At 37.4% G+C, this 25196-nt stretch overlaps 1 protein-coding gene across 3 annotated transcripts; it reads left to right on the forward strand.

Annotated features, from left to right (window-relative positions):
- The first annotated feature begins 489 nt into the window (after positions 1-489).
- Positions 490-24908, forward strand: nmu (neuromedin U). 3 transcript variants are annotated; one of them, XM_062038675.1, is made up of 9 exons: positions 490-741; positions 12352-12407; positions 12492-12548; positions 12626-12679; positions 13199-13228; positions 16787-16858; positions 24440-24493; positions 24570-24612; positions 24770-24908. In XM_062038675.1, exons 1-8 carry the CDS (start codon positions 573-575, stop codon positions 24603-24605), a joined length of 528 nt encoding a protein of 175 aa, XP_061894659.1. In that variant the 5' UTR covers positions 490-572; the 3' UTR covers positions 24606-24612; positions 24770-24908. The 3 variants fall into 3 exon arrangements, with proteins under 3 accessions (XP_061894659.1, XP_061894660.1, XP_061894661.1); XM_062038676.1 differs by having other exon boundaries at positions 24773-24908; XM_062038677.1 differs by lacking the exon at positions 16787-16858.
- The last annotated feature ends 288 nt before the right edge of the window (positions 24909-25196 follow it).

A 25196-nucleotide genomic window follows, 5' to 3' on the forward strand; every position in this document is an offset into this window, starting at 1 on the left:
TGTGGCACTGGCGTGGCGCCCCTTGATGGACGGCGCCCTTAGCATTTGCCTATACGACCTATGCCACGGGCCGGCCCTGCAACATTGCAACTTTTTCTTGTTAGATTTCACCTCATTCCACTTTTTTTAATGTTCTTTTTTATTTTTTGCAATAGCATTTCCAGAATGGGTGGTGGGCCGGTAAACAATTAGCTGCGGGCCGCAAATGGCTCCCCGGGCCGCACTTTGGACACCCTTGCTTTAGAATAATAGGACTTAAGTACAAAACCCCAAAAACGCGCGGTTTTGCTTGGTGGCGAGACAGAATTTGCCACTAATCCCACGTGGGTGCTCGGCATTGTCCGTGGGTGCTCGGGCCCCCGAAGCACCTATGGGTGTACCTAATGTTCTGTCCACCACAGATGCCACGAAGACGCCTGCACGCCCCAATGCAACCTTCTCGTCCAATCCCGTCCCCTTTCCACGCGTGGGCCTCCGGTGACGCAATCCATCAATGCGCGTTATCGTATTTGTCTGACTCCGGACTCCCAACTCTCACATATACATACCGGGGTGCGCAGGCAAGAGGAAACATGACGAACCAGAGTCAGAAGCAGAACTCTTTGGTGCGGCGCGGAGCCTCCAGCAGCAGAAACAACGCGAGCCGCGGGACGAAGTTGAGCGCAGGAAGCATGAATCCTCTCAGCCTGGCGTCCATCAGCCTCGCAGCCTCGCTGCTCCTCGTCGTCCCACTTTGTCACAGTAAGTCTTTTACACGTCGGCAAACTTTTTCCTGTTGTTTTTCGGCCTTAGTTGTGTTGTTTAATTCATTGTTATACAGGTTGATGTCACGTGGTATAACAATGTGCGGACTTGTCTTGTATTCTTTCTTGAAACTGGTATTTTATTTTATTTTATTTTTTAATGATAAAGGCATTTCATTTATTTGGAATATCTCTGAAAAAAATCATTTATTTCGGTAGTTTCATTCAAAAAGTAAAATTCCTATACTATAGGCCAGTGTTTTTCAACCTTTTTTGAGCCAAGGCACATTTTTTGCTTTGAAAAAATCCGGAGGCACACCACCAGCAGAAATCATTAAAAAACGAAACTCAGTTGACAGTAAAAAGTCGTTGTCGCAATTGTTGGATATGACTTTAAACCATAACCTAGCATGCATCACTATAGCTCTTGTCTCAAAGTAGGTGTACTGTCACGACCTGTCACATCACTCCGTGACTTATTTTGACTTTTTTTTTGCTGTTTTCCTGTGTGTAGTGTTTTACTTCTTGTCTTGCGCTCCTATTTTGGTGGCTTTTTGTCTTTTTTTGGTATTTTCCTGTAGCAGTTTCATGTCTTCCTCTGAGCGATATTTACCGCATCTACTTTGTTTTTATCCTTCTTCGTGGGGACATTGTCGATTGTCGTGTCATGTTCGGATGTACATTGTGGACGCCGTCTTTGCTCCACAGTAAGTCTTTGCTGTCGTCCAGCATTCTGTTTTTGTTTACTTTGTTGCCAGTTCAGTTTTAGTTTTGTTCTGCATAGCCTTCCCTAAGCTTCAATGCCTTTTCTTAGGGGCACTTACCTTTTGTTTATTTTTTGTTTAAGCATTGAATACATTTTTACCTGCACGCTGCCTCCCGCTGTTTTCGAAATCTACAAAGCAATTAGCTACCGGCTGCCACCTTTTGATTGATTGATTGAGACTTTTATTAGTAGGTTGCACAGTGAAGTACATATTCCGTACAATTGACCACTAAATGGTAACACCTGAATAAGTTTTTCAACTTGTTTAAGTCGGGGTCCAATTAAATTGTTTCATGATACAGATATATACTATCATATATACTATCATCATAATACAGTCATCACACAAGATAATCACATTGAATTATTTACATTATTTACTGATATGGAAGAGTATTACACGGTTACTCTGCCGAGCTCTAGACAGCACTGACACTCAACAACAACACATCATTTGCAGACTATAATTACTGGTATGCAAAATATATTTTTTACCCCAAATAGGTGAAATTAGATAATTTCCCACGGCACACCAGATTGTATCTCATGCGCGGCACAGTGGTTGAAAAACACTGCTATAGGGATTTCACGGCACACTAGTGCAGTGTTTTTCAACCTTTTTTAAGCAAAGTCACATTTTTTTCACTGAAAAAATCCGGAGGCACACCACCAGCAGAAAACATTAAAAAAATTTAACTCAGCAGCCGATATTGACAGTAAAACGTCGTTTTCGCAAGTGTTGGATATGACTTTAAACCAGTGGTTCTTAACCTTGTCGGAGGTACCGAACCCCACCAGTTTCATATGCACATTCACCGAACCCTTCTTTAGTGAAAAATAAAATGTTTTTTTTCAAATTCAAGACAAAGTTATGTTTTTGGTTACACTTTAGTATGGGGAACATTTTCTAAGTAACAAAGACTTAATTTAGAGTTTTTTGGACACTAGGGGAACATATTCTAAGTAACAAAGACTTAATTTAGAGTTATTTGGTTAGGGTTAGGGTCAGGGTTAGAGGGTTAGGGTTATAATAAGGCCATGCCGAATAAGGCATTAATAAGTACCTAATAATGACTATTTAAGAGCCAATATGTTACTAAATTGCATGTTAATAAGCAACTAATTAATGGTGAATATGTTCTCCATACTAAAGTGTTACCATGTTTTTTTACTGGTGCACAAAATGAACCGTGCATGAACATCACCTTGTTCAAACAACAAAACCAACACAGTGCATAAACTCACAACAAATTACACACCTGCAAATCAGTCTGACTTCTGCTGTTGCCGTATCCGTAATACGCCGATAGGGAGAAGTTTGTATTTACATGTTGGGTGTGTCTTGACCTCCGCCGAACCCCTGAGCCCGACTCACCGAACCCCTAGGGTTCCATCGAACCCAGGTTAAGAACCACTGCTTTAAACCATAACCAACCATGCATCACTATAACTTTTGTCTCAAAGTAGGTGTACTGTCACGACTTGTCGTATCACGCCGTGACTTATTTTAAGTTTTTCTGTGTGTAGTGTTTCAGTTCTTGTCTTGCGCTCCTATTTTGGTGGCTTTTCCTGTTTTCTTGGTATTTTCCTGTACCAGTTTCATGTCTTCCTTGAACGCTGTTCCCCGCACCTGATTTATTTTTGCAATCAAGATTATTTAAGTTGTGCGGACGCTATCCTTCTTTGTGGGGACATTGTTGATTGTCATGTCATGTACGGATGTACTTTGTGGACGCCATCTGCTCCACACGTTGTAAGTCTTTGCTGTTGTCCAGCATTCTGTTTATGTTTACTTTGCAGCCAGTTCAGTTTTAGTTTCATTTTGCATAGCCCATCCCTAAGCTTCAATGCCTTTTCTTAGCGGCACTCGCCTTGCGTTAGATACCTTTTTACCTGCACGCTGCCTCCCGCTGTCGTCTGCATATTGGGATCTCGACAAACATCTACAAAGCCATTAGCTACCTGGTGCCACCTACTGATATGGAAAAGTAATACATGGTTACGCTGCCGAGCTCTGGACCGTGCAGACACTCAACAACGCCACATTTGCGGATTATAATTACTGGTTTGCAAAAAAATATTTTTATCCCAATGAGGTGAAATTACATAATCTCCCACGGCACACCAGACTGTATTTCACGGCACACTTGGAAAACACTGCAATAGGAATTTCACGGCACACTAGTGTGGTGTGCCGTGGGAAATTATGCAACTTCACCTAATTGGTCCAAAAAATATTTTTTGCAAATCAATAATTATAATCTGCAAATAATGTGCCGCTCCTTGGTGTCTGTGCTGTGTAGAGCTCGGCAGGGTAACCATGTAATACTCCACGTCAGTAGGTGGCAGCTAGTGTTGTAACGATACCAATATTTTGGTACCGGTACTACAATTATTTTGATACTTTTCAGGACTTCTCTAAATAAAGGGCACCACAAAAAAATGTCATTATTGGCTTTATTTTAACAAAAAATCTTAAGGTACATTAAACATATGTTTCTTATTGCAGTTAAGTCCTTAAATAAAATAGTGAACATGCAAGAAAACTTGTCTTTTATTAGTAAGTAAACAAACAAAGGCTCGCAATTAGTCTGCTGACGTATGCAGTAACATATTGTGTCATTTATCATTCTATTATTTTGTCAACATTATTAAGGACAAGTGGTAGAAAATTAATTATTAGTCTACTTGTTCATTTACTGTTAATATCGGCTTACTTTCTCTTTTAACATGTTCTGTCTACACTTCTGTTAAAATGTAATAATCTCTTATTCTTCTGTTGTTTGATACTTTACATTAGTTTTGGATGATACCACAAATTTGGGTATCAATCCGATACCAAGTCGTTACAGGATCATTCATTGGTCATATTCAAAGTCCTCATGTGTCCAGGGACATTTTTCCTGAGTTTATAAACATAATTTACATTTTTTAAAAACAAAAGAAGATGTTGTCATGCCAAAAAATATCGATGTAATCATAGTAGTATCGACTAGATACGTGCCTGTACTTGCTATCATTACAGTGGATGTTAGGTGTAGATCCACCCATGGTGTTTCTTTACATTTTGATGCCGTGAGCTACGGTGTGTAGTGAAGCATGTTTAGCTGTTCCTCGGCTTGCAGGGATGATACTTGTAAGAAACTTACTTTATTTGTCGCCATGGAGACCAGGATCAGTGATTTAGAAGTAGGTAAAACACTGCAGACTGCAGGCGAACTGGCCATGTTTTAAAGCACCTCTTCCTGAGGGCGTTTCAGTGTTATAACTTCGCCTTTATCTTTAGTTTTTACACCAAAATGTGTCCGTTCTCCCTTTTCTGTCTACACACTGTGTCTGCTTGTAAGTACGTTTCAGAGGCGATAAAGTACCGAAAATGATTCATTAGTATCGCGGTACTATACAAATACCGGTATACCGTACAACCCTAGTGGCAGCAGGTAGTTAAATACTTTGTAAATGTCGGAATGTGTCGGGTGAGATGAGGAAGGTTTGTCGTGAACCCAATATGCGTAAGGTAAAAAGGTATGTAACGCTTAAACCAAAAATGAACAAAGGGGAAAGGAAAATGCATTGAAGCATAGCGATGGCTATGCAAAACGAAAGTAAAACTGAACTGGCTACAAAGTAAACAGAAACAGAATGCTGGACGACAGCAAAAACTTGCAGCGTGTGGAGCAAAGACGGCGTCCACAAAGTACATCCGTACATGACTTGGAAATCAACAATGTCCCCACAAAGAAGGATAGCAACAACTATAATCTCCAAATACTGGAGTCTTTTCTTTTCTTTTAAACAACTTGACACTTGTTGAAGAGAAAAGAAAAGACTCCAATATGTGCACACAAATGCAATTTTGTTGTAAGAAAATGTAATTCTGATACGGTTTTAAACATTTATTTGTCATTTATTTGCACCAAACTTACTAACAGTTTTATCTACAGTTATTTCAGGCTGTATTTTGGTATACAGGTGCAGAAAATTGCACTACTTAAAGGCCAAATGCTTTTGTCATGTTATCTAATTTTACAATTTTTGTACCATATTGGGTTTTGTACTTTCATTATTTAATGTTGTTACTTTACAGAATATTTTTTTATACAATATTATTTCAATGCATATCATATGGTACACTGTAATCTAGTGAGTTCAAATAAATGTTAAATGTTCTAAAATACTGCATATAATGTTTTTATTCTTCCATCAGTCAATAAAAACATCTTTGACATTAAAGATGTTATTGAACTTAGTAGCGTATAAAATAACAAAATGAAAGAAAAAAAAAGTTACTTTGCTGAGTAACTAATTACTCTTACAATGAGGTAACTGAGCAAACGCACTTACTTTTTGGGAGGAGTAATTTGTAACTGTAACTAAATACTTTTTTAAGGTAAGATGATAGCCAGTAGCGTTGCTTGATTGTCGGAGCCAGCCCAAGAGAGAAGAAGAGATGTCATACCAAAGACTATAAAAATGGGACCCATTACCTCCCTGCTTGGCACTCAGCATCAAGGGTTGGAATTGGGGGTTGAATCACCAAAAATGGTTCCCGAGCGCAGCCACCGCTGCTGCTCACTGCTCCCCTCACCTCTCAGGGGGTGAACAAGGGGATGGGTCGAATGCAGAGGACTAATTTCACCACACCTAGTGTGTGTGTGACTATCAGTGGTACTTTAACTTAACTTGGCTTTTGTATTTGTCACTGCTAATTTACATGCGCAGAAATCAGCAACTTTCGTTGGTAGTTTTTCCAAAATATAGGCGTTTAACAAATTTTTTTAAACAATGGTTCATTCACAAAAGTATCAACTGTTAATCTACTTTGAATATTAAAATGACTTTTACCCATCCATATTCATTTTAATTTCTTTTATTCATTTATTTCAGGAAATGACACAAAAAAAGTACAATGTAGACAACACATAATAATATTAATTAATATAATGCAAAAGGTAATGCACAGTATGTAAGCATGCTGATCCAGTTTTGCCTGGAAGGGAGTGGGAAGAAGATCATTTATTCCATACCACCCCCAGTTCTCAATTCAGTGATTAATACATTGAGCTTCACTGTTGATTTGTTCAAAGATTATAATACACATGTTACCACAGGTAACAATAATTATTACACTGGAACAATAATATGTAGCAACAATGTAGGAAGAATGAACAATACCAATAATGATAAGGGACAAAATACCAACAATCGTAATAGACAATATAGCAATAATGGTAAGGAAACATAACACTTTGAGACAGAGTACAACAGCAGGTCAAACTAAAGACCATCATCTCTATATTTGAACCAGACCCCATGTTTGTATAACAGTTTACATCGATTAATAGTTTGGCATTGCTTGTGTTGTAAGTCCAGTTTGTTCCATAGTTTTACTCCGCATACAGACACACAAAAACGTTTATGAGTGGTTTGAGCTCTCGGCAATGAGAAATATCCAAAACCTCTCAAGTTATGAGCTTGCACTCGTGTTATAAAAAACATTGTAGGTTAGGCGGGAAGAATTTGTTAAATGCTTTATATAAGATTATTGATGTATTATATTTAACAAGATCATCAAATTTGAGCAACTTTGATTGCATGAACAGATTATGAGTATGTTCTAAAAAAACAACATTGGGAATGATCCGCACTGCTCTTTTCTGTAATATGATCAGAGGATGAATTGTGTTGTGGTAAGTATTCCCCCACACTTCAACACAATATGTAAGGTATGGCAGTACTAAGGTGCAGTAGAGAATACGGAGTGCATTTTCATTAAGGTATAGTTTTGCTTTGTTTATAATTGAGAGGCTTTTGGAGATTTTTGTTTTAATGTGTCTGACATGGTGTTTCCATGATAGTTTACTATTTATCAATTATTACTCCCAAAAATATATTCTCATTTACGATTTCAATTTGACTTCCATCAATACTTATTTTCTGTTCAGATGTTATGTTGCGATTACCAAACATCACTATCTTAGTTTTATTTATATTCAAGGATAATTTATCCACATTGTTTATTATTCAAAATTTTAAGGTGCCCTTTTCATTTAGTTGACTCTGGGTGACAAATTTATTGTTACATTGCCGTAACTAAATAAACGTGCTTTTCACGCTGATAATCTCAAATGCTAATTTTTTTTTACATGAATAACGCAGTCCAAATACTTTAAAGTACCAGTAGAGTAGAAAAACAAGTTGCCTCTATATTGAAGCTATTATCATATATATCTGATTTATGACATATAAATACTTACAAAGTTTGCGGATAAATAGTTATGATCAACATTATATCAATCTCACAGAGATTCCCGAGCCATTATGAGAGATAATGAGGAAAACAGACACGTCATTGCGTGACGTTGTAGTAGAGGCCGCAGATCCCTTACCTACCAACAACAATGCAAATTGTGAAGACTTTGTGAGAGCCAGAAACGATTACTTTGGGCAGAATTATGATCAAGAACCTTATATTGTTGATCCTGAATATAAGGAAAATTAGGTATAAGTTTTAGAAGCTCTGCTAAACAAATCCAGCTTTAGTGAAACCCAGTATTGCTAAGTGCTAAACAAGAAATGCAAACTAAAACATAATCAAATGATGGCTTACTGTACAATGTCTGCTCTTACTTTGATGACGACTGATAGGATGTCCATATCTTCCCGTTTGGATGAACAATTAATCATGATGCACACGAAGGGTTAACTAGGAAGTCTCCCTGCAGACACTGCCTTCGGTTGTGTGTGTTTGTCTCCATCTGCGGGCATAAATTGAATGTCACAGATGAACAACTTCTAGATTCAAGACTAAATCCTCATATTATCCAGACGAGTGGCATGATTCACAGCCCTTTGAGACACTTGTGATTTAGGGCTATATAAATAAACATTGATTGATTGATTGATAATCTAAAATAACTTTGACGAGCCGAAATGCGATGATGCGGGAGCAGCAGGACATCGCTGCCGGCTCACAGTAAAGGCAGCAGAGGGCTACTTAGCTGTCTGTATTATTGCGCCGCTAAAAACAATTTGTTTGCGTTAGCGCTTATAACAACAAAATCGCTAATATTTGGTTAATGTTCAGGTCACGATATGTATAAAGAATATTGTTGGCGGGTTTTGGATGGTTATTTAGAGGGTTTTGTTGGCAAAATAGAGAGCCCCCATTTTCATGTATTTATTTATTTATGACTGAGAATGCATAAAAAGAGAAAAACATAGATTGTGAATGATAGACAGCACATCTCTGTACAATTTTTGCGTATTTCCAGTATGACTGATCTGATAATATGGTCAGAGAGCAGAAGCATTCCCATTGTTAATCTCCGGAAATAGCCGAAAGTATTTGGTGTGGAATATTCCAAATGGCTGACTGAACTTGTGGCGTTTTGTGATGTTTAAACTGTATTTTTACTTAGTTTGCGGATTGTAAATGCGATTGGATGTGGTTTAATGGACACAATGAAACACAAGCATATAAAGTCAACTTGTTTTTCCACTCTACTGGTGCTTTAAATGCATGTACTTTGCTATTTTTAATTTAAATTTGTATTCTTTGTTTTTCAAAGTCGTAAAACTCAAGTAGTACGGCAAGAAGTTGTAATGTTTGTGCATGCATGTTGCATATGTTGCGCATGAAGCGTCGACACCGAGGGGAGGGAAAAATGACGTCTATTGCCTGTGTACATAACGTACAGGATTCATATGTAGCCACTACACTACCCAATTATGAACTGAATGTAACCACTACACTACCCAATTATGAACTGAATCATGGGTTTAATCTGCTGTTGTTGTCTTGTAATTCAGCTGTCAATGTGATGATGTCATACTGCAGTGGTCAATGTAAACCCCAAGACCGCCGCGTCCAGGAAACACCCAAAGAAGCTGTTTACTGGGATCAAATTGATTCATTACAGTGATGGAATAAGCATTGAAAAAATGATCTGTTTTCACTCTTTAAAAACACGAAAAAGGTTGTTCCGAGTTATGTTTTTGCTAAAAATTTGTACAAAATGGTCCAAATAAAAAAAAATTAATAAATGTGCATTTTTCAAATTAACTCAAAAGCAAAGAAATGGAGCTATCTGTTTTTGTGTCTGAACTCTTCAATTGAGGTTATTTAGTCCATTAAAGTAGAGCAAGCTTAACTGTTACTATAACAATCTACAAGGTTAATATAGGTCGCTTAATATAGGTTGCTTGATATAGGTTGCTTAATATAGGTTGCTCCTCTTTCTTCCCTCCATTTTTCTGCATTCTTTTGTATCTCTAGTTATCATCACGTGTATCTATTGTTGCATTTGAACAACTGTATTGTTGATAATAGAGGTAAATTATTGGTATTGTTCATTATCAATAGCGCTATTTGTATCAGTATTTGTATTGCTCCAAGTGTAGTGTAATAATGCTCATTGTCATTTCTGTATTATTATTTATTTCGCTAACTGCTTCGTTGCTATCACTTTTACCATCATATTTGTACATATCCTATTTGCTGATGTTCCTCTATTGTTGTTGTTGTTGCTGTGTTTGCTGTTGTTGTTTTTGTCTCTCTGTCTAATCCCCCTCATGTCCCCACAATTTCCCCCTCTGTCTTCCTTTTTTTCTCTTTCTATCCCCTCCTGCTACGGCCCGGCTACACCAAATGATAATAAAAATGCATTTGATAAAGTGGAATACAAATAAGGCAACAAGAGAAGTATCCTACACTTCTCTTTTGTAAAGTAAATCTGAACTATATGATTTGCCTGAGAAGCTGGACAGGACAAAACAAATAAATAAATAAATAAAGTAGACCAAGTTAACGACGTCCAAGGTGATGTTCAGTTACTGAAGTGATCAGTTGCCATTATCATGTGCAAAGTTGCCCTAAACAATTGCATAGAATGCTCGTGCATAATACCACCCATCCAACAAATAGACATATCTATCCATCCATTCATCTCTACTGCCAGGGCCGCCCCTCCTTATACGCAGATCACACGCTGTGCGTAGGGCCCCGCGTTCCGTAGGGGGACCCCGTTTCGTGTGAATAAACGAATGGTCAGTTAATGAATGCCAGGGCACTTCATATACAATTTTATTGCAAAATTATTTTTTGCGCTTTTCTGACATTGATAAGGATATAATTACAAATTTCCATTGACAATTTTATTAATTAATTAGGGGTGTCAAATTATCGCATTAATTACAATTAAGTCAATTATTACATATTAAAATTGTACTTACTCTTTTTGATGCATTCATTTCTACACTTTCTACGGATCTGATGTTTTATTTCCGTAAATAAAACAGACATCTGTTTAAGTCTGCTAAAAACAATTACTTTATAAATCCACTTTTTAGTTCAAATTCCCATCTTAATAGTAATGTTACACATTTAAATGAAAATATCTCAGGTTGAGGGCTTTTCTCTGCTTTTTTTAGGTGAGATTTAAAAAAAAAAAAATTAGATTAACTACAGATCATGATTAATTAATCACTCAGTGTTTAATCGCTTGTGTTAAGGACTTGGTCAAGGTGTTGACCCCAGAATACAGAGACGGCAGGCAAGATGGAATCAAGAAAAGGAGAGTCTTTAATTGAGTCCAAAAAGGGTAACAAAAGGTGATGGGGCAGAAACGCACACCATAAGACATAGTCAATGAGCAGGAACCTCAAGGGGAGTAATGGAAAAGTCCACAATAGATACCTCCCCCACCTCAGGGAGGAGAGAAAAAAAACACACGGAGATTAGATGAATAATAGGGGCGAAAAAAAACGTACCCGGACTTGGCGGTCACGCAAATGCATGCGACGTGGGAGACACAGGAAACAATAACCAGCGAGGCACAGCTCTCTGTGCCAAGCTTAAATAGACCAAGAACTGATTAGCAGCAGGTGTGCCTCAAGGACCGCCCCTCGCCGAGTAAGAAGGAACTGAAAAAATAAGCACAACAGGGAAAATGCAGGCACACAATAAAAGGGAAGGCAGGAGAACAATAAAACACAACAGCCTGACTGTTATTTGGCAATAGAACATTCATTATGAAGTAGTTTTTAAGTACAAAACATGCATCAAAATAAATTTCAAGTGAAAAGTATAACAATCGTTTCACATAAATAATAAAGTGTAATATTTTTTTGTGAAGGCGTGGGTTGGCCTCATTCAGCCAATTCATCCTTCCATTATTTATTCATGCATCAGTAAATCCCCATCCGTCATCCAACATCTTGCTCCATGTCTATGCGATACTGCAGATAATATCTATCCATCCATGATATCAGGCACATGAGATGTGCGTCGACTTTGACTGACGGCTCATGGCGTGACACGCTCCTCTGGTGTCAAAGGGCTCTTTGCGTTGGCGGTCGGGCTGTCAGCTGCGTCCAATGGCCTTATTTTTTCTTGTCAACACGAACAGAACTGGAGTATTTTGCTAATCGACACGATAAGTGCGTGTTCTATATTGTAGCGTCCCGGAAGAGTCAGTGCTGCAAGGGGTTCTGGGTATTTGTTCTGTTGTGTTTATGTTGTGTTACGGTGCGGATGTTCTCCCCAAATGTGTTTGTCATTCCTGTTTGGTGCGGGTTCACAGTGTGGCGCACATTTGTAACAGTGTTAAAGTTGTTTATACGTCCACCCTCAGTGTGACCTGTATGGCTGTTGACCAAGTATGCCTTGCATTCACTTGTGTATGTGAAAAGCCGTAGATATTATGTGACTTGGCTTAAAAAAGGTTGAAAGACACTGTTCGAAAGTAACAGCTGATGGACGCTCAGAGCTGAAAACAACGAGAGAAGCGCTTCGTCATCAAGGTCATCTTGAGGTTGAACCTTTGTTTTCTCGTGCTGCAGGCTCTCCGGTCGTTCTTCAACAAGCCACAGCAGATCAGAGGCAGCTTCTCAGCCAGGTACGCAGCATCTTCTCTCCTCCTCCTACCGTCTCTTCTTCTTCATCTCTGTTCCTCTTCGTCCCCTTGTGGGAACCTCCACAGATGGACGCCGCCTGCTCCTCTTTCTTCTCGGCAGACGTCAAGTTTGCCCTCAGCGAGGTTCGTGTTCGTGAAACCGGCTCAAAGTTCAGAGTTTTCCGCGTTTGTCTTGTTCACTACGTGACGTCTTTTTCCAGGTGTCCGACATCTTTGGGGAAATTTGCGTCCTGATGCTCGTTCAGAAGTCGAAGGTTTGAGTTTGAGTTTGAGTTTGAGTTTATTTCGAACATGCAAGCATACAACATGATACATCACAATTTCCAGTTTCTCTTTTCAACATGTTCGAAAAGGAGTAGGAAGAAGCAGAGCTTATTTAATCCTACCCCTTTTCTTTTACATAACAGTTGCTAAAACTTTTGTTCACTTCCTGTTCTCAATTTATTCACAATATACTCCATAAGTAATCACAATAAAAATAAATAATAATTGGTGAAGTAAGTTACATTTCATATGATGAGATAAGTAAGATTATTTTGAGAGTGAAAGAATGGATGAATTGAATAAATTCAGTATTCTTCTTCTTTGTACTTTGTAAACACTTTATGTTTGAAGAGTTTCTTGAAGTGAATCATATTAGTACATTGTTTGATTGCTTTGCTTAATCCATTCCATAATTTAATTCCACATACTGACATACTGAAGGTCTTAAGTGTGACACTCTTCTTTCTGTTTGAGGCTAAAATAAAATATGTTTTCTTTCTTTTTTTCAGGAGCTTAGAGAACGGGGAAATAACAAACAGGTAAGCGCAGAAGTCATTTTCCACACAGTGGACAACACATTCACGACATGATGCCTTTACAAAGTTATTAGTGACTTAGGGTTGCGCGATATCCAAAATATACAATATAAATTATTTTCGTTAGGTCAGGAAAAAACACAGAGGCTATTTCATCCCTACAAGCCTGTTTTGCAGGTTTCCCTGCTCTTCAGGGGAGTTTCTCCCCTGACCTAATGTCAGGTTCAAACGTCTATTAAACAGACGAGAAGCAAGGAATCATGCAGAGACAGAGTTAAATTTTGCTCAATTGAGGAGAGACGTTATTTGGGCTGTAAAAATAATAATAATAATAGATTTTATTTGTAAAAAGCACTTTATATTGAGTAAACAATCTCAAAGTGCTACAGTGTATTAAAAAAATCAAATAAGAAATAAAAATAGATAATAAAGAAATAAATAGAAATAAAAACTAGAACAGCCAAATAGCTATAGCTAGTATGCACATATCTAAAAAAAAGTTTTTTTTAAAAAAAAGAAGGGCTTTTAAGCCTTTTTAAAAGCATCCACAGTCTGTGGTGCCCTCAGGTGGTCAGGGAGAGCATTCCACAGACTGGGAGCGGTGGAGCAGAAAGCCCCGGTCTCCCATTGTTCGTAGCTTTGTCCTCGGAGGTTGGAGGAGGTTAGCATGTCCGGAGCGGAGGTGTCGTGTGGAGGATTTGGGGGTGAGTAGTTCTTTGAGGTAGAGGGGGGCATTTCCATGGAGGCACTAGTGGGTTAGCAGGTAGACTTTGAATTATATCCTGAGTGGAACAGGAAGCCAGTGAAGGGATTTGAGAATTGGGGTGATGTGGTCATATTTCCGCACTCTCATCAGGATCCTAGCAGCACTGTATTCTAGTTACAGATCCAAACTTTGCTCTAAAGTCCAGCCCACATGCTTACTCTATTTATTTGGGAGGTCCCTGGTTACATCACTGAAGCTGTCGCTGAGGGAACGGGGTAATCTCGACAGCTCCAGTTAGACACTATATATGATTATACAAGAAATGCAAATGTGTTGACACTGGTGATATTGCCTTGTCTCTGCTCTGTCTGCGTCACGGCGGTGTTCGGCCTTGGCAGTCAGCAGGCCGTTCCTGGACACAGACACTGATACGAAACTGGCTTGCAATCTTTTGGATTGCCAGCTTTGCACAGACAAAGAAAAATACCACTTCAGCACAATTAATAACTATAGCAACGGCCCTTAAGCATAAGAGTTGTGTGATAATATATACATAATTATTCTAACACCTAACGAATATTCCGCTCTACCCGGGTATTGAGCACTGTCTAACGGATAAACCACAGTAACCTCGGCAATATACACTCGTGGTCAAAAGTTTACATACACTTGTAAGGAACATAATGTCATGGCTGTCTTGAGTTTCCAATAATTTCTACAACTCTTATTTTTTTGTGATAGAGTGATTGGAGCACATACTTGTTGGTCACAAAAAACATTCATGAAGTTTGGTTCTTTTATGAATTTATTATGGGTCTACTGAAAATGTGACCAAATCTGTTGGGTCAAAAGTATACATACAGCAATGTTAATATATGCTTACATGTCCCTTGGCAAGTTTCACTGCAATAAGGCACTTTTGGTAGCCATCCACAAGCTTCTGGTTGAATTTTTGACCACTCCTCTTGACAAAATAGGTGCAGTTCAGCTAAATTTGTTGGTTTTCTGACATGGACTTGTTTCTTCAGCATTGTCCACACGTTTAAGTCAGGACTTTGGGAAGGCCATTGTAAATCCTTAATTGTAGCCTGATTTAGCCATTCCCTTATCACTTTTGATGTGTGTTTGGGGTCATTGTCCTGTTGGAACACCCAACTGCGCCCAAGACCCAACCTCCGGGCTGATGATTTTAGCTTGTCATGAAGAATTTGGAGGTAATCCTCCTTTTTCATTGTCCCATTTACTCTCTGTAAAGCACCAGTTCCATTGGCAGCAAAACAGGCCCAGAGCATAATACTACCACCACCATGCTTGACGGTAGGATTGGTGTTCCTGGGATTAAAGGTCTCACCTTTTCTCCTCCAAACATATTACTGAGTATTGTGGCCAAACAGCTCAATTTTTGACTGCAGAACTTTCCTCCAGAAGGTATTATCTTTGTCCATGTTATGTCAGATGAAACAAAAATGGAACTTTGATAATTTTGTACAAATCTTTCAGTAAAAACACAACTCGGAACAACCTTTTTCGGGTTTTTGATGATTGAAAACAGAATTTTTTCAATGCTTATTATAATTATGATAAAAAATCTAATCATTAAAGGATCATGACAATTTGAAGTATCAGCATTGGTATGACCAATACTGGAGTTTACTAGTTTACCTGGAAATCAATAGTACCTTTTGTTGTGTTTATGTGATAATACATGTTAATGAGTTTATTGATAAAATATTTTTTACAATTTAACATTCAACCCTAAGTTGATAATAAGTGTGCTGTCCAGTTGTTATACACAGTAGTCAGGAAGTGCCATTAAGTTAAATGTGCTAGTCTTGTCTTTTGTTGAGTCCTACAAAGTGTTTATACCAGGGGTGTCAAACGTACGGCCCGAGGGCCGGATCGGGCCCGCAAACAGGTTTTATCCAGCCCGCGGGATGAGTTTGCTAAGTATAAAAATTGACCTGAAATTTTTGAATGAAAGAAACAGCTGTTCCTAATGTGTCCACTGGATGTCGCAATAGCAATTATTCGTATCTTTGTAGATGATGCTACATATGTTCAAAATAAACCACATGATGTTAGTACATCAGTCGAGGAAAATGATCAAACTACATAAATAACATACTGTAATTTGATATAATTTTCTTATTTTGATTGATTACTAATGAGTTGACTGATGAACATTATCACATCATGTATTCAGAAAATATAAATAACGACAATTAAAGATGGAATACTAATAACAGCAACATGTAAGTGTAAAAAAAAAACCCCAACAACATTATGATTTGTACATTTTCAGAATGTGCTTGGTCTATTTTTAAACAAAAAAAACAATCTGATGTTGTCTTTATATCTAAGTTATCGTGCCGTGATTTTACCAGTCCGGCCCACTTGTGAGTAGATTTTTCTCCATGTGGCCCCCGATCTAAAATGAGTTTCACACCCCTTGTTTATACAGTGAGTATTGTACTTATTACACACCAACTGCATGATTGTAACATGCATCTTAGTTGTACTTTTTTTATTTACTAAAACAAAGTAAAAACAACTAAGTAATATCGCAAATGCTAATCAGTAGCATGCATATGGCGTATCCAATGTCAATTAGCAGCTGAGCGGATGGGTGCAGCAGATACCAGGAACACGTTTTGACATCTTCGTATTGGTAGCAGCCACGATCATCATCCTGCAAACTACTTTGAGAAAACTAACGCAAGCACGATGAGAACATACAAACTCCACACAGAAGGCCAACATGCTAACCACTAGGCCACACAGTGCAACTATTTTTAGCCTATGACAAAAAGTTTTTTTTACACATGTCTTTATTTTTATGTTTGTGTGTTGATCAGAGTCCTATACAGCCTCTCCTGCATCTGGTTTCTCATCTGCATACCCGAAGCGAGAGAGGACTGTCAGTGCGAGTATGTATCCCTCCAGTTTATGAAATAATACCATAACACTGCTGGAAAACACTCAGCTGCATTATCTACGATGTCCTACTTATTGCATCTGATGTGATGGTGTGATATATTGTGTACCATGTTCATGCAGCAGATGGTCAATGATTGTTTGCATGTACAGTAGTAATGTTGCTCCACATTAGCTGTTCTTTTTCCCAAGCCCTGCGTAATTGTGGTTGAAAATTATAGCAGGCAGAGGGTTTGTTTTTGTGTGGGAGTATCCCTGCAAGACGTCGACACAAAAAAAAAAGAAAAATTATCAACTATAAGTGAGTGAGTGTGACTCAGTCGAGAGCAACCAACAACAAAATAACTTGTTTGTTGGATCACATTGTGAGGAAGACTGCAGTTTGTGTGATCAGCAGAACGAACAAACGGTGGTGTGAAATCTACAGCTAATGCAGTGCTTCCCAAATAGTGGGTCAGGACTCCTTCCGGGAGATTCTACAAAAGTACAAAAGTAAATTTCTTCACATAGCATGTTACAAAAAAGAAAGGCCAGTTAGAATTATACATGAATGGTACATACAGTGATTACAGTTGACAACATTCACATAAAAGTCACAATTTTTCTGTGAAAATGAAGATTTTGGTAAAATGAGGGTAATACGTTATTTTTTTTGGTCGTTCTGCGTATTTCTTTACGTTTATTGTGCCGTCAGATGCGTGTTAGAGCAGTGTTTTTCAACCTTTTTTGAGCCAGGGCCCATTTTTTGCGTTGAAAAAATCCGGAGGCACACCACCAGCAGAAATCATTAAAAAGCGAAACTCAGTTGACAGTAAAAAGTTGTTGTCGCAATTGTTGGATATGACTTTAAACAATAACCAACCATGCATCAATATAGCTCTTGTCTCAAAGTACGTGTACTGTCACCACCTGTCACATCACGCCCAGACTTATTTTGAGTTTTAGCAATCAAGAATATTTCAGTTGTTTTTATCCTTCTTTGTGGGGACACTGTTGATTGTCATGTCATGTTCGAATGTACATTGTGGATGCCCTCTTTGCTCCACAGTAAGTCTTTGCTGTCGTCCAGCATTCTGTTTTTGTTTACTTTGTAGCCAGTTCAGTTTTAGTTTCGTTCTGCATAGCCTTCCCTAAGCTTCAATGCCTTTTCTTAGGTGCACTCACCTTTTGTTTATTTTTGGTTTAAGCATTAGACACCTTTTTACCTGCACGCTGCCTTCCGCTGTTTCCGACATTTACAAAGCAATTAGCTACCGGCTGCCACCTACTGATATGGAAGACTATTACACGGTTACTCTGCCAAGCTCTAGACAGCACCGACACCCAACTACAACACATAATTTGCAGACTATAATTAGAGGTTTGCCAAATTTTTTTTTAACCAAAATAGGTGAAATTACATAATCTCCCACGGCACACTTGTGCCGCGGCACAGTGGTTGAAAAACACTGTGTTAGAGCACCTGCTGGTCACAAAACACTGTTTGTGTTTCATGCCTAAAATGGCGATGCTTGGCCTGCGGCTCGCTGACACATCTTCACTTGCTAAATGTATTACATTTGTACCCCCGCTCTTACATTCTCCCAGGAGAATGTATTTATTAGGATTAATATTATATTTTGTTCTACATATTTAAGTAGTATCAACAATAATAATACTTGTCAGGTTCAAACGCTGATGACATTTATTTAACAAGACAAGAAGCAAGGAATTAAACAGAGACAGAATTCAATTCAGCTCAATTGAGGAGAAACGCTCTGACGAAAGATTGTTTTATTTTGACTTTCCCTGATTACATGGCAACAGCTGTTTCTAAAGGATGGGGGTCGTAAACGGCCATCGCCTTTGGTGACAAAACAGTTAAAAAACATCCATCCATCCATCCATCCATTTTCTATCGCTTGTCCCTTTTGGGGTTGCGGGGGGTGCTGGAGCCTATCTCAGCTGCATTCGGGCGGAAGGCGGGGTACACCCTGGACAAGTCGCCACTACTCAGGACCTTCGTATTGTGAGGCACATGCACTAACCCCTGTCCCACCGTGCTGCCTACTTTGCGAACGGTCGTAAAACAGTTCAAAGAAAAGGTGCCTGGAGCTTGCGTCAAGTCCCGCTTCCTCTCCGCTTTGTAGATCTCGGGTCAAGACAATATCTTCCTGTGGATTACAATACATCAAAAACACGACACCTTCATGTCGCTTCCCATCCTACACAGTGGAGTTTTACAAGCCTTTTGATTGGTAAGATCGAAGACAGCTTTTGTCTGCTTGCCGGGAACTCATTGAAACACACAATTTTGTGATAACTTAGATACAATTATTCTGACAATAATAATAACATTTTTTTTGTGTGACACACTTAACTTGCCCACGTGTACCAACCATGCTGAGCTGGGTTTTTTACATTTTTAATTGATTTGCTGTCATTCACATTCTATTCTATTAATAAATCTATTAACCTATGCTATTTATAACCTACTGCAGTGGTTCTCAAACTGTGGTACACGTACCACTAGTGGTATGCAGGCTTGATCTAGTGGTACGCCAAAGATTCACTTGATTAAAGTACAGTGTTTTATTTTACTATACCAAACAGTTGTACTGTTCAAAGTGTGTTCGATGTTAAAGTGGCTAAACATATTGAATATACTTGTTAAATAAAACGTTGTTTTTAATGAATACTTAGGCCTACAACACTACTGTATTTTAGTGTTGGCCATTATGGTGGTACTTGGAGAGCCAAATCTACCACTACACTTTATTCTTGAAAAAAATAATTGAAGTCCATGTTGGTCTGAGGTGAATTATGATATTGATGTTTGTTGTATGTGATATGTATTGCGTGTGACTTGTCTATTTTATTATTATTATTTATTAATATAATTTTATTATTATTATTATTATTATTATTACTATTACACGAGATAGTTTGTTTAATATTTTTTATATTTTTGCTGCTGTGTAAATTGTACGGAGCCCCTAAAGGGACATGGGAAAATTATTTTTTTTGGATATGTATCTCGTGCGCACGAGAAACTATCTATATTTAACTATATTTAGATACATATCTAAAAAAAAAAATCCCCCATGTCCCTTTAGGGGCTCCGTATAATTTACTCACAGCAAAAAAATTATAATAATAATTAAAAAAAACTATCTCGTGTAATAATAATAATAATAATAATAATAATAATAACAATAAAATAATAAATAATAATAATAATAATAAAATAGACAAGTCACACGCAATACATATCACATACAGCAAACATCAATATCATAATTCACCTCAGACCAACATGGACTTCAATAATTTTTTTAAAGAATAAAGTGTAGTTGTAGATTTGGCTCTCCAAGTACCACCATAATGGCCAACACTAAAATACAGTAGTGTTGAGCGTATATCGAGCGCACAAGAAACTATCTCGAGCGCACGGGAAACTTTTGCGTGAGCACAAGATAGTTTCTCGTGCGCACGAAAAACAAAAACATTTTCCCCCCATGTCCCTTTAGGGCAGGGGTCACCAACCTTTTTGAAACCAAGGGCTACTTCTTGGGTACTGATTAATGCGAAGGGCTACCAGTTCACTTAAATAAATTGCCAGAAGTAGCCAATTTGCTCAATTTACCTTTAACTCTGTTATTATTAATAATTAATGATATTTATCTTTGTGGAAACACTGATCATCTTAATGATTTCTCACAATAAATATATATAGAAACAGATAAATATCAATATGCAAAACTTTATTTTTATATTTTCTCTAAGTGCACATTTTTCAAATTGAACATTTTCAAATGATCACTTCTAAGACAGTCTTGTGAAATCACAATATCCCATTTTAACTAGCTAGCCACTAACATTTTTTAACAAATCATGAATTACTTTGCACCATGTTTGTACAAATAATAACTCATGTAAAATACAAAAGTAAACTCTCAAATTTTTAAATCATGTCACACTTTGAACTGGACACCAAATCTGTTATCTGTTTCTTTGTCAGTTAGTGGGAAGCCTGGCATTGCATGCTGTTAACTAGTGTGTTGTACTCTGGTGTGTAACTTGACACTGCAACTCTGAGTGAGTCTTGCAGATGTGCATCAGTGAGGCGTGTTCTGTGTTTGTTCTTGATGAAGTTCATGTCAGAAAAGGCTGATTCACAAAGATAAGATTTTTCTTCATTGTTTGCGGAACCTTCTTAATCTTTTGGACATATTTTCACAGCAATCTGGCCTTAAGCTTAATTATGATAAATGTAAAATGTTAAGGATCAAAAATCTAAAGGGAACGTCCTTTCGAATGGAATGCAAAGTGCCTTTTTTGTGGACAAATGGACCAGTTAACATACTTGGTGTTGTTGTCCCAGAAAATCTGGAAGATCTAGGCTCAGTAAATTATGATAATCGACTAAGAAACCTGGACAAAATTATGCAATTATGGAAAGGGAAGTCCCTAACCTTGTATGGTAAAATGTCTATTGCCAACTCGTTAATTATTCCTCAATTTATTTATTTGTTTTTGTCATTACCAGCACCATCACAAAACTTTTTTAAGATTTATGAGCGGAGGGTCTTCGATTTTGTCTGGAACGGCAAACCAGAAAAGATTAAAAGAAAGGTTTTGTACAAAGAGTATGAATATGGGGGCCTGAAACTTCTCAACCTTGAAGCTATGTGTCTGTCTTTAAAAGCATCAATTGTTCCAAAGATGTATTTAAACATTGAGTGGTACACAAATGTCCTGTTGGACAAAAAACATGTACTGTATCAAAAGAAATTGTATCCTTTTTTACAAGTGATCCCCTCCCAGAGAGTCTGCTGGGAAACATGGTGGGGTTCATAAAGGAAACAATCCACTCATAGTGGTGTTTTCAATTTTATGTGCCAGAAAAAAGAGACAATATTTTGCAGCAGTTAATATGGATGAACTCTAATATTGTAATAGATGGAAAGCCTTTCTTTTGGAAAAATATGTTTGAAAGAGGAATCTTTTTTGTCAATGATATTATCAATGAGAATGGTAAAATTATGAAGTATGATGAATTTAGAGCTATGTATGGTGATGCTTGCTCAAGCTTTTCATTTTATCAACTAACTGGAGTAATTGGGAAAAGATGGAAACAAATAATTAATTATGGAACTACTAAATTATTAGTTTGTAAACCTCTAATAAGAAATTCTAGTTGGCAAAAAGGAACTAAAATAAATAGAAAAATATATAATTTTTATTTAATAAAGAAATCTTTGAAGGCTGCCTCATACAACACAAATGGAAAATGGGAGGACTTTTTTGACTGCCCGTTGCCATGGGATGCCATATTCAAACTAATCTATAAAACCACTATCGATGTGCAAAATCGTTATTTTCAAATTAAAATTATTTATAACTTCTTACCCACAGGGAAAATGTTAAAATTATGGAATATGACAGAGTCAGATGATTGCCGATTTTGTTGTCAGGAGCCTGAATCCACCCTGCATTTGTTTTGGTATTGTCATATTGTGTCTTTGTTTTGGGTGGAAGTTGAACAAATGTGTTTAAGGATTGGTTTGTTTATGAAGCTTAATGTGGTTTCTGTTATTTTAGGAGAGTTCATTGACAATCATGATTTAGTCAATTTAATTATAGTACTCGGTAAAATGTTTATTTTTAAGGCCAAAAACAGATATTCACTTAGTATTACTTTCTTTAAAACATTTATTCAGTATTTTCTAACTTTAAAAAGTTACATGGTTGAAAACGATAATGATGCCAAAAAACATTAAAAAAAGATGAGAAGTCCTCAAAGGCTTATTTTGAAAGTATAATTATGTTTATAGATTATATGATATCTGTTGTTGTGTTCCCTAATTTGAGTGACCTGGACATAATCTGGACTGTACATAAATGCTTATTTTGAAAATGTAATTTTGTTTATAAATTATATGCAATCTGTTGTGTTCCCTAATTTTTTTCTGTGTACATGAATGAAGGTGTTTTGTTGCTGAGTCCGACTTGGACATTATCTGGACTGGGCCTGGTTTAAAAAACCCTTTAAACAAATCTAATTTCATTGACAACCTGGTCTGTTGAAGATAAGGCCCTTTTTAAAAAAATAAAATAAAATAAGATTAATAAATAAAAAACATTTTCTTGGATAAAAAAGAAAGTAAAACAATATAAAAATAATTACATAAAAAATAGTAATTAATGAAAATGTTAGTGGACCAGCAGCCTATACAATCATGTGTGCTTCAGGGACTGTGTCCCTTGCAGATGTGTTGTCTATGTTGTGGGAACCAGAATATTGGTAGCAGAAAGAAATAACCCCTTTTGTGTGAGTGGGTGTGGATGAGTGTGCATGGGGGAGGTTGTTTGGGTTGATGCACTGATTGAAAGTGTATCTTGTGTTTTTTCTATGTAGATTTAATTTAAAAAAAAAAAAAAAAAAAAAAAAAAAAATTATTTTTTATTTATTTTTTTTATTTTTTATTTTTAGAACAGGCCCGCGGGCGACTCATCTGGTCCTTACGGGCGACCTGGTGCCCGCGGGCACCGCGTTGGTGACCCCTGCTTTAGGGGCTCCGGAAAATTGGTATGTTTTGGGGCAGGTGTTTTTACAAGACCTTAGGGCAGGGGTGGGCAATGAATTTTTACCGGGGGTTGCATAAGCAACCCAAGCACTGCTGGAGGGCCACACCGACAATATTTCAATTAAATTTTGCTCAATATTATTTTTGATATACCGTAAGATAAATAATAATAATAATTAATAATAATAATAAAAATTTCATTTAACCTAACTTAACTTTATACAAAAGCAGATTGCTTTTGATAATTTTATTTTTAACACTGTCTTACACAACACTTCCTGATGTATAATACAATGCAAAAATGTCCATTTCTGCACAGGGTTAATTTCTGTCACTTTATCCTGCATTATCCAACATTTTTCCCCGTCAGATTTGGACAAACATCTGTTGTTAAAAATCGTTTTTAATCATATTTATTTTATATTGGTTTTTATATTGGTTTTATATGTAATTATTTTTTGTTTTTATTCAGTCATTGGTGGAGCTAAGAATAATATTTGAATATTGTTTTTAATATTGTTGTGCAGTACTTTGGAAACATTTTGTTGTTTAAATGTGCTATATAAATAAAGTGGATTGGATTGGATTGTCACACCTGCCAGCTTGTCCCATTTCAGTTCTAACATGTCCAAACACGCATTAACCTATGGCTTAGGGTCTTCTTAACCTGTCCCGCACATATTTTTGCTTTACATCGTATTATGTTCTTTTTTATCTTTCTTTATGTGTGCAAACAAAACAAAACAAAAAAACCTTTTCTGAGGTGGTACTTGGTGAAAAAAGTTTGAGAATCACTGACTTAGTGTATTTATACCTTCTTTTTTTTTTTCATGTACACATACATCTTGTGGTACTCATTGGGCTAAAGCTGGGACCTCGTGTACTAAATGTCGTACCATCTCATGTGTCTCGTGTGCCAGTATGACAATAAAGTTTTTTTTACATTTTTCAATGTGTATTCATTTCAATCTTTTTTTTTTTTACTAAATGGTTATTTCCGCACAGGCTGAACTTCAGGGACCTGCTGGAATCCAGAGCAGAGGCTACTTTCTCTATCGGGTAAGACTAAAGTAATAATCAGGAAAAGTAACCCTTATTAGTAATGTGACTATTGAATGTGCTGATGTTTTTTCAGCCTCGGAACGGAAGAAGAGATTTAGAATACCAGTAGCAGAAAGGTAATAGGAGTACATTTTTTGTTGTCACATCAGGCTCACTGCCAGACACTAGTACCATTGACAGCCTCATTAATAGCTACCTGCCATGTCAGAGGCTCGTATGTGCGAGTCCCTCTAGTTTAACGGTGTGTGGGATGTCCACGTATGACATTGTGAGCAGGGAGATGCCGACTATCCCAAACCCTGACCCAGACCGCTGCAGCTGCACCAGACCACCGAGTGACCCAGGACTCCACTGAATTCTGACACTGAATGTACACAGATAATGTAATATAATATTAATAAAAACACAGTGCTCATTTGTCCAGATTGTATTTTCTTTCTCTTCAGTCTCCTTGTCGGGGCACCCTCTTTACAGCACCGCAGTTGGGGGGAATGTGAATTTTTGTACATTAATTCCAACTGTCTGTGAGCTGTTTTGTATTGGATACAATGGTGTCCGAATACTTCCGTTTCAACCATTGACGTCACACGCAAACGTCATCATAACTAGACGTTTTCAACCGGAAGTTCCCCGGGAAATTTAAAATTGCACTTTATAAGTTAACCCGGCCGTATTGGCATGTGTTGCAATGTTAAGATTT

The sequence above is a fragment of the Entelurus aequoreus genome, linkage group LG27 (genome assembly GCF_033978785.1).
Source record: "Entelurus aequoreus isolate RoL-2023_Sb linkage group LG27, RoL_Eaeq_v1.1, whole genome shotgun sequence".
Classification (NCBI taxonomy): Eukaryota; Metazoa; Chordata; class Actinopteri; order Syngnathiformes; family Syngnathidae; genus Entelurus; species Entelurus aequoreus.